General features: G+C 53.7%; 1 protein-coding gene across 1 annotated transcript in view; it reads left to right on the top strand.

Annotated features, from left to right (window-relative positions):
• Nucleotides 1-270: 270 nt before the first annotated feature.
• LOC144598262 (isocitrate dehydrogenase [NAD] subunit beta, mitochondrial-like) overlaps nt 271-10,196 on the top strand; it is a 25,158-nt gene continuing 15,232 nt past the window's right edge. The window contains 4 exon segments of the mRNA XM_078408195.1: nt 271-303; nt 6,535-6,573; nt 6,576-6,644; nt 7,016-7,162. Of these exon segments, the coding sequence (XP_078264321.1) occupies nt 271-303; nt 6,535-6,573; nt 6,576-6,644; nt 7,016-7,162 (288 nt within the window).

Below are 10,196 nucleotides of genomic sequence, written 5' to 3'. Positions count from 1 at the left end.
ACTCTGTGTCACACATTTCCCCCCGGCCCGGACTCTGTGTCACACATCCCCCCCCCACCCCGGACTCTGTGTCACACATTTCCCCGCCCCGGACTCTGTGTCACACATCCCCCGCCGCAGACTCTGTGTCACACATTCCCCCACCCCGGACTCTGTGTCACACATTCCCCCACCCCGGACTCTGTGTCACACATCCCCCCCACCCCGGACTCTGTGTCACACATTTCCCCGCCCCGGACTCTGTGTCACACAAGTGCGGTCCGCAGCGTGATGGCGGCGGCGCTGAGAGCAGTGACACGGCGGGTGAGAGAGAGAGAGAGAGAGGGGGAGAGAGTGAAGGGAGGATAAGGGCTGGAGAGGGGATGGGGATGAGGGGGGGATGAGGGGGGAGGGGGGGGATGAGGGGGGAGGGGGGGATGAGGGGGGATGAGGGGGGGATGAGGGGGGAGGGGATGAGGGGGGAGGGGGGGGATGAAGGGGGGAGGGGGGGATGAGGGGGGAGGGGGTGGGGATGAGGGGGGAGGGGGGGATGAGGGGGGAGGGGATGAGGGGGGAGGGGGGGATGAGGGGGGAGGGGGGAGGGGATGAGGGGGGAGGGGGGGATGAGGGGGGAGGGGGTGGGGATGAGGGGGGGAGGGGGGGGATGAGGGGGGAGGGGGGAGGGGGGGATGAGGGGGGAGGGGGGGATGAAGGGAGAGGGGGGGGATGAGGGGGGAGGGGGGGATGAAGGGAGAGGGGGGGGGATGAGGGGGGGAGGGGGGGATGAAGGGAGAGGGGGGGGATGAGGGGGGAGGGGGTGGGGATGAGGGGGGAGGGGGGGATGAGGGGGGAGGGGTGGGGATGAGGGGGGGAGGGGGGGGGGGGGGAGGGGGGGAGGGGGTGGGGAGGTTCTGGTTGATTACTGTGCAAACGTCTCATGTGGTTATCTCGCGATGTGGGAGACGGGGTGAGGGGAGGTTGGGAGATGTGGAGGGTCTGGCACTGTGTCTGTGTGTGTGGGTGGGGGGTGTGGGGGGGAAGTTGATGACCTTGGCCAGCATGGGCCGAAGGGCGAGTGGGTGCTGGCAGACACTGGGTGGCACATAGAAACATAGAAACATAGAAACATAGAAACATAGAAACATAGAAAATAGGTGGAGGAGTAGGCCATTCGGCCCTTCGAGCCTGCACCTCCATTCAATATGATCATGGCTGATCATCCAGCTCAGTAACCTGTACCTGCCTTCTCTCCATACCCCCCTGATCCCTTTAGCCACAAGGGCCACATCTAACTCCCTCTTAATATAGCCAATGAACTGGCCTCAACTACCTTCTGTGGCAGAGAATTCCACAGACTCACCACTCTCTGTGTGAAGAAATGTTTTCTCATCTCGGTCCCTAAAAGACTTCCCCCTTATCCTTAAGCTGTGACCCCTGGTTCTGAACTTCCCCAACATCGGGAACAATCTTCCCGCATCTAGCCTCTCCAACCCCTTAAGAATTTTTATATGTTTCTATAAGATCCCCCCTCAGTCTTCTAAATTCCAGCGAGGTATAAGCCTAGTCATTCATATGAATGTCCTGCCATCCCAGGGATCAATCTGGTGAACCTTCTCTGTACTCCCTCTAAGGCAAGAACGTCTTTCCTCAGATTAGGAGACCAAAACTGTACACAATACTCCAGGTGCGGTCTCACCAAGGCCCTGTACAACTGCAGCAGAACCTCCCTGCTCCTAAACTCAAATCCTCTGCTATGCATGCTAACATACCATTCGCTTTCTTCAGTGCCTGCTGCACCTGCACGCTTGCTTTCAATGACTGGTGCACCATGACACCCAGGTCACGTTGCAGCTCCCCTTTTCCTAATTGGCCACCATTCAGGTAATACTCTGCTTTCCTGTCTTGCCGCCAAAGTGGATAACCTCACATTTATCCACATTATATTGCATCTGCCATGCATTTGCCCACTCGCCTATCTATCCAAGTCACTCTGCAGCCTCCTAGCGTCCTCCTCACAGCTAACACTGCCACCCAGCTTCGTGTCATCCGCAAACTTAGAGACGTTGCATTCAATTCCCTCGTCCAAATCATTAATATATATTGTAAATAACTGGGTCCCAGCACTGAGCCTTGCGGTACCCCACTAGTCACTGCCTGCCATTCCGAAAAGGACCCGTTTATTCCTACTCTTTGCTTCCTGTCCGCCAACCAATTCTCTATCCACCTCAACACTGAACCCCCAATACCGTGTGCTTTAAGTTTGTACACCAATCTCCTATGTGGGACCTTGTCGAAGGCCTTCTGAAAGTCCAGATATAACACATCGACTGGCTCTCCCTGATCCACTCTACTAGATACATCCTCGAAAAATTCTATAAGATTCGTCAGACATGATTTGCCTTTCATAAATCCATGCTGACTTTGTCCGATGATTTCACCACTTTCCAAATGTGATGCTACCACATCTTTAATAACTGACTCTAGCATTTTCCCCACTACCGATGTTAGGCTAACTGGTCTATAATTCCCTGTTTTCTCTCTCCCTCCCTTTTTAAAAAGTGGGGTTACATTAGCTACCCTCCAATCCTTAGGAACTACTCCAGAATCTAAAGAGTTTTGAAAAATTATCACGAATGCATCCGCTATTTCTGAGGCTACTTCCTTTAGCACTCTGGGATGCAGCCTATCTGGCCCTGGGATTTATCTGCCTTTAATCCATTTAATTTACCTAACACCACTTCCCGACTAACCTGGATTTCCCTCAGTTCCTCCATCTCATTAGACCCCCCGGTCCCCTGCTATTTCTGGCAGATTGTTTATGTCTTCCTTAGTGAAGACAGAACCAAAGTAGTTGTTCAATTGGTCTGCCATGTCCTTGTTCCCCATGATCAATTCACCTGTTTCCGACTGCAAGGGACCTACATTTGTCTTAACTAGTCTTTTTCTCTTCACATATCTATAAAAGATTTTGCAGTCAGTTTTTATGTTCCCTGCCAGTTTTCTCTCATAATCTATTTTCCCCTTTCCTAATTAAGCCCTTTGTCTTCCTCTGCTGAACTCTGAATTTCTCCCAGTCCTCTGGTATGATACTTTTTCTGGCTAATTTGTACGCTTCATCTTTTGTTTTAATACTACTTGATTTCCCTTGTTAGTCACGGATGCACTACCTTTCCTGGTTTGTTCTTTTGCCAAACTGGGATGAACAATTGTTGTAGTTCATCCATGCGATCTTTAAATGCCTTCCATTGCATATCCACCGTCAACCCTTTAAGTATCAATTGCCAGTCTATCTTGGCCAATTCACGTCTCATGCCCGGCACAGCGGTGGTGTTGCTGCCTCACGCTGCCACAGATCCGGCTTCAATCCCGACTACAGCTGCTGTCTGTGTGGAGTTTGCACGTTCACCCCATGACCGTGTGGCTTTCTCCGGGTGCTCCGGTCTCCATAAAGACGATTTGCCCCCCAAGATAGAATCAGTGGAGGGGAATTTGATCAGTACGATGGACTGGGCTACATCCAACACACAACAGAACAGAAGGTAGACACAAAATGCTGGAGTAACTCAGCGGGACAGTCAGCATCTCTGGAGAGAAGGAATGGGTGACGCTTTAGAAGAAGGGTCTCGACCCGAAACATCGCCCATTCCTTCTCTCCAGAGATGCTGCCTGTCCGCTGAGTTACTCCAACATTTTGTGTCTACCTTCGGTTTAAACCAACATCTGCAGTTCCTTTCTACACGGAAGAGTACAACACAGGACAGGCCCTTCAGCCTACAATGTCTGTGCAGAACATGATACTGGATCTGCCTGCACCTGATCCATAACCCCTCCATTCCCTGCTATCCATGCGCCTGTCCAAATGTCTCTTAAACACCACTATCATATCTGCTCCACGTCCATCCCTGGCAGTGGGTTCCAGGCCCCAACCCCCTCCCTGTAAAAATAAAACTTGCCCCACACATCTCCTTAAACTTTGCCCCTCTCACCTTAAAGCTACATTCTCTAGTCTTTGATTTTTCGAAGCTGTGTAATATCATATCATATCATCATATCATATATATACAGCCGGAAACAGGCCCTTTCGGCCCACCAAGTCCGTGCCGCCCAAGCGATCCCCGTACATTAACACTATCCTACACCCACTAGGGACAATTTTTTAATTTTTTTTTACATTTACCCAGCCAATTAACCTACATACCTGTACGTCTTTGGAGTGTGGGAGGAAACCGAAGATCTCGGAGAAAACCCACGCAGGTCACGGGGAGAACGTACAAACTCCTTACAGTGCAGCACCCGTAGTCAGGATCGAACCTGAGTCTCCGGCGCTGCATTCGCTGTAAAGCAGCAACTCTACCGCTGCGCTACCGTGCCGCCCAATAGAAACATAGAAAAATAGGTGCAGGAGGAGGCCATTTAGTCCTTCGAACCAGCACCACCATTCATTGTGATCATGACCAATCATCCACAATCAGTAACCCGTGCCTGCCTTCTCCCCATATCCCTTGATTCTGCTAGCCCCTAGAGCTCTAACTCTTTTAAATTCATCCAGTGAATTGGCCTCCACTGCCGTCTGAGGCAGAGAATTCCACAAATTCACAACTCTCTGGGTGAAAAAGTTTTTTTTCTCATCTCAGTTTTAAATGGCCTTCCCTTTATTCTTAGACTGTGGCCCCTGGTTCTGGAATAATATGACCCAATCATTCCATGGGGTCATTAGACATAGGAGCACAATTATGCCATTTGGCGCATTGAATACTCTGCCATTCAATCATGGCTGAATCTTTCCCTCTCAACCCCATTCTCCCTCCCACCGTTGACATCCTTACTAATCAAGAACCTGCCAATTTCCACAATACTGATTGACTTGGCCTCCACAGCCTTCTGTGGCAATGAGTTCCACAGATTCACCACCCTCTGGTTAAAGAAAATCCTAAGGATCACCCCTCATCCTCCTGCGCTCCAATGGAGTCCTGGCAACATCCTCATAAATCTTCTCTGCACCCTTTCCTACTTAACAGCATCTTTCCAATAACATGGTGTCCAGAACTGAACAACAATATTCTAAATGCCGTCTCACCAACGCCTTAGACAACTGTAACATGACCTCCCAACTTCTATACTCAAAACTCTGACTGATGAAGGCCAAAGTGCCAAGAGCCTTTTTGACCACCTTATCTACCTGCAACTTGACCTTCAAGGAACCATGCACCTGCACTCCTAGATCCCTCTGCTCTACAACACTTCCCAGCGACCCACCCTTTACTGTGCAGGTCCTGCCCTTGTTCGACGTCCCAAAATGCACCTCCTCACAATTCTCTGTACTAAATTCCATCAACCATTCCTCCGCCCACCTGGCCAATCGATCCAGATCCTGCTGCAATCGTTCACAACCATCTTCACTATCTGCAAAACCACTAACTTTTGTATCATCAGCAAACTTGCTAATCTTGCCCTGTGTGTTCTCATCCATATCATTGATGTAGATGACAAACAGTAACGGGCCAGCACCGAGCCCTGAGGCACACCACTAGTCACAGGCCTCCAGTCTGAGAAGCAACCTTCCACCATCACCCTCTTCCTTCCATGGAGCCAGTTTGCTGTCCATTCAGCTATCTCTCCTTGAATCCCTTGCTGGGGGGCAGGTTTTTGGTCACAGGCACTGCCAGGGGTGGTGGTGGAGGCAGATACGATAGTGGTTTAAGAGGCTGTTTACATGGACATGCAGGGAACGGAGGGATATGAATCACGTGCAGGCAGAGGAGGTGTTTAACCACATTGTGGGCCAAAGGGCCTGTTCCTGTGCTGTACAGCGTCCTCATCCCTGCAGTAATGGGGTGAGCAGATCAGCTCGTTCCTGCGCTGTGTGCTAATCACTCTTCCCCCCGCTCTCCTCCCCCTCCGCTCTCCTCCCCCCGGCTCTTCCCCACCCGCTCTCCCCCTCCGCTCTCCTCCCCCCGGCTCTTCCCCACCCGCTCTTCCCCCTCCGCTCTCCTCCCCCCCCGCTCTTCCCCCCCCCGGCTCTTCCCCCCCCCGCTCTCCTCCCCCCCGCTCTCCTCCCCCCCGCTCTCCTCCCCCTCCGCTCTCCTCCCCCTCCGCTCTCCTCCCCCCCCGCTCTTCGCCCCCCCGGCTCTTCCCCCCCCGCTCTCCTCCCCCTCCGCTCTCCTCCCCCCCCGCTCTTCCCCCCGCTCTTCCCCCCCCTGCTCTCCTCCCCCTCCGCTCTCCTCCCCCTCCGCTCTCCTCCCCCTCCGCTCTCCTCCCCCTCCGCTCTCCTCCCCCCTCCGCTCTCCTCCCCCCCCCGCTCTCCTCCCCCCCCCCCGCTCTCCTCCCCCTCCGCTCTCCTCCCCCTCCGCTCTCCTCCCCCCCGCTCTCCTCCCCCTCCGCTCTCCTCCCCCTCCGCTCTCCTCCCCCTCCGCTCTCCTCCCCCTCGGCTCTCCTCCCCCCCGCTCTCCCCCCCCGCTCTTCCCCCCCTGCTCTTCCCCCCCCACCGCACTCCCCCACCCCCCCCCGCTCTCCTCCCCCCTGCTGTTCCCCCCCCCCTCCCCCCCCCCCCCCCAGCTGAGCGTGCCGGCCGTGGGCAGGGCAGCCGGGCGTTACCCCGGGTCACCATGATCCCAGGGGACGGGGTGGGACCGGAACTGATGCACGCCGTCAAAGAGGTCTTCCAGGTAATGGGGGGGAGGGTCCCATTGCGGGGGATCTGGGTGAGGGGTGGGTGGTTGGGCGAGTGAGTGGGTGTGGGGTGGGTGGGTGGGGGTGTGTGGTTGGGTGTGGTGGGTGGGTGTGGGGTGGGTGTGAATGGGTGTGGGGTTTGGTGTGTGGTTGGGTGGTGTGGGTGTGTGGTTGGGTGGTGTGGGTGAGTGAGTGAGTGGGTGTGGGGTGGGTGGGTGGGTTGGGCTGGTGAGGGGGGGTGTGTGGGTGGGTGGTGTGGGTCTGTGAGTGAGTGGGTGTGGGGTGGGCTGGTGAAGGGGGTGGGTGGGTGGGTGGGTGATGTGGGTGGGTGTGGAGTGTGTGCGTTGTTGACCCCCCGTGTCCCCAGGCTGGGGAGGTGCCGGTGGTGTTTGAGGAGCACCACGTGAGTGAGATACAGAACCTGGCCTCGGATCAGAAGCTGGAGCAGCTGCTTTCCTCCATGAAGGACACCCGCGTCGCCATCAAAGGTCAGGGGTCAGCTGCAGGGTCACCGGCCCCGCACCACCCCACCCTACCCCCCGCTTCTTGCTCCCTTCATTTCCCCCCTTCCCCGTAGGAGGGGCTTCTGTACGACCCCTGTACCCTGCATCTGTACGACCCCTGTACCCTGCATCTGTACGACCCTGTACCCTGCATCTGTACGACCCCTGTACCCTGCATCTGCACGACCCCTGTACCCTGCATCTGTACGACCCCTGTACCCTGCATCTGTACGACCCCTGTACCCTGCATCTGCACGCCCCCTGTACCCTGCATCTCTACGACCCCTGTACCCTGCATCTGTACGACCCCTGTACCTTGCATCTGTACGACCCCCTGTACCCTGCATCTGTACGACCCCTGTACCCTGCACCTGCTTTACTCAGATAGGCACAGACACAAAATAAAACAGAAATTAGACACAGAGTGCTGGAGTAACTCAGCGGGTCAGGCAGCATCTGTGGAGAACATGGATAGGTGACGTTTCGGTCAGAGACCTTTCAGATCATGATCTGAAAAGTCACCCGTTCCTTCTCTCTAGAGATGCTGCCTGTCCCGCTGAGTTACTCCAGCTTTTTGTGTCTATCTTCGGTGTAAACCAGCATCTGCCATTCCTTCCTACACATTGCGAAAATACACAGAGAGTTAAAATGGCGATCTTGTGTCCAGACGTGTCCTGTTTTGGTCTCCCACTCAATGCGTGCTTTTGAGAATGATACTGAGTAGAACGTATTATTAATTGCCGACGAGGATAAACTTGTTTTGAAGTTTCGCCTGGTGACTTGTTATTGTGGCTACCATGGCTATTTTTGGCTCAATAGGGAATTTGATGTTGCACATGGCGACTGGGTGCAGTACGCCGAGCGCATTGAACATTACTTCCTAGCCAACGACATTACAGATGCGGGAAAGAAGAGGGCTATCGTGCTTTCCGTGTGTGGAGGACCAACGTACAGACTCATCTCGAGTTTACTTGCTCCACAGAAACCTGGGCAAGTTGAATATTCTGAGATGGTGTCAACAGTTACGAATCACAAGGTCCCGAAACCGTGGGTCATCGTCCAGCGTTACAAATTCAACTCTCGTCATTGTCAACCGGGTGAGTCAGTTACTGATTATGTGGCCGAGTTACATCACCTCACTGAACATTGTGCTTATGGTTCGAATCTCAATGAACGTTACGTGATCGTTTGGTGTGTGGGATTGATGATGGCCGCATTCAGCGTCGATTATTGTCGGAAGCCACGCTGGATTTCGACAAGGCACTCGGTATCGCCACCGCTATGGAGACGGCAGACCGCAACACGGCTGATCTCCGTGACGGGAAACAAAAGCCCAGCGAAGCGATAAATATAATCGCGAAATCAAGGGGGCCTCACAGTGGCCAGCCCAAGTGGGGAACCATAAGAGGGTCTTTGTGTTATCGCTGTGGTGGCTCTCCCCACGCTGACCTGAACGACTGTCCAGCGAAACAGGTGGAGTGTTGCAACTGTGGGAACAAAGGACATTTCTCACGGGTGTGCAAGTCGAGTGGGAAAAAATGCTCAGAGTGGAAGGAAAAAACAGCAGAAAAAGCAGTCAGCTGGAAAAACGGATAAAAGCCACCAACTGACCGAGGAAGGTGATGTGTATGGTCTTTATCATACTGAAAGTGAGAAGAAGAAAGTTACTCCTTTCACTGTGGACATGTGTGTGGGGGGAAAGACAATCCCCATGCAAATCGACACCGGAGCTGGAGTTACGCTTATCATTGAAGAGACGTGGAAGGACCAGTGGGGAAAAGGTGAAAGGTTACGCCTTCGTGATAGCACCGTGGTTCTCCGTACTGACACTGGAGACAAAGTGGGATTGTTGGGAGAATGTTCGGTGCCCGTCTCTCACAACCAACAAACAGCAACGCTCAAGCTGCTGGTAGCGAAGGGGACGGGACCACGCCTACTTGGCCGTGATTGGGTGAAAGTTCTGTGACTCAACTGGCAGGAGGTGAACCAGGTCAACGTGAACGACCGTCTGCAGAGCCTCCTCTCCAAATACAGTGACCTCTTCAAAGCAGAACTCGGGACGCTCAAGGGCGTCGAAGTCGACATCTACATCGACCCGGCCGTACCACCGAAATTCATCAAGGCTCGACCAGTGCCGCTGGCCCGTCGTGATCGCGTTGATCGCGAATTAGATCGTCTACAGGAGGAGAAAATCATAGAACCCGTTCAACACTCGAAATGGGCGGCACCGATTGTCTCCATTGACAAGGCAGACAGTAGCGTGAGAATCTGCGGAGATTACAGGTTAACGGTGAATACAGCAGATCGATCTGATACGTATCCGATACCTCGGATTGATGAGTTGTTTACGAAGCTGGTGAAGGGGAAGCAGTTCACCAAACTTGACCTGTCGCACACTTACCTGTCGCACACTTACCTGTCGCACACTTACCAGCAGTTGTTTTGTCGTCCAGATGCCGTGAACTGGTGACAATAAATACCCATGGCGGTTTGTTCCAATACACCAGAATGCCGTTTGGCATTTCAACAGCACCGGCTGTATTTCAGCGTACGATGGACAATCTTCTGGCGGGGATTTCTGGAGTTGCTGTGTATCTGGACGATCTGCTCGTCGCAGGTAGTTCTGAGGAAGAACACCTCGACAACCTCGAACAAGTCCTCCGCAGGCTCCAAGATGCAGGCCTACGACTGAAACGGGAAAAATGCATCTTTCTCGTCAATGAAGTCCAATACCTGGGCCATAAGGTGAGTGCTGAAGGGCTGCAGCCAGTGGATGAACAAGTCAAAGCCATCGATGAGCTGGCTGAACCGAAGAACGTCAGAGAACTGAAGGCATTCCTTGTGATGCTGAACTATTACGGCAAATTTCTGCCTAATCTCACAACCATGCTCAAAACCGCTTCATCAACTGCTGCGTAAAACGGTTTGATGGCACTGGGGACCAGCTCAGCGGAATGCGTTCACACAAGATAAGCAAAGCCTGAAATCGTCCAAAGTTCAGACGCACTATGACAGCAGCAAGCCGCTGGTTGTCTCCTGCGACTC

Source organism: Rhinoraja longicauda, chromosome 1, assembly GCF_053455715.1.
Source record: "Rhinoraja longicauda isolate Sanriku21f chromosome 1, sRhiLon1.1, whole genome shotgun sequence".
Classification (NCBI taxonomy): Eukaryota; Metazoa; Chordata; class Chondrichthyes; order Rajiformes; family Arhynchobatidae; genus Rhinoraja; species Rhinoraja longicauda.
This window is presented reverse-complemented; position numbering and strand designations above follow the sequence as displayed.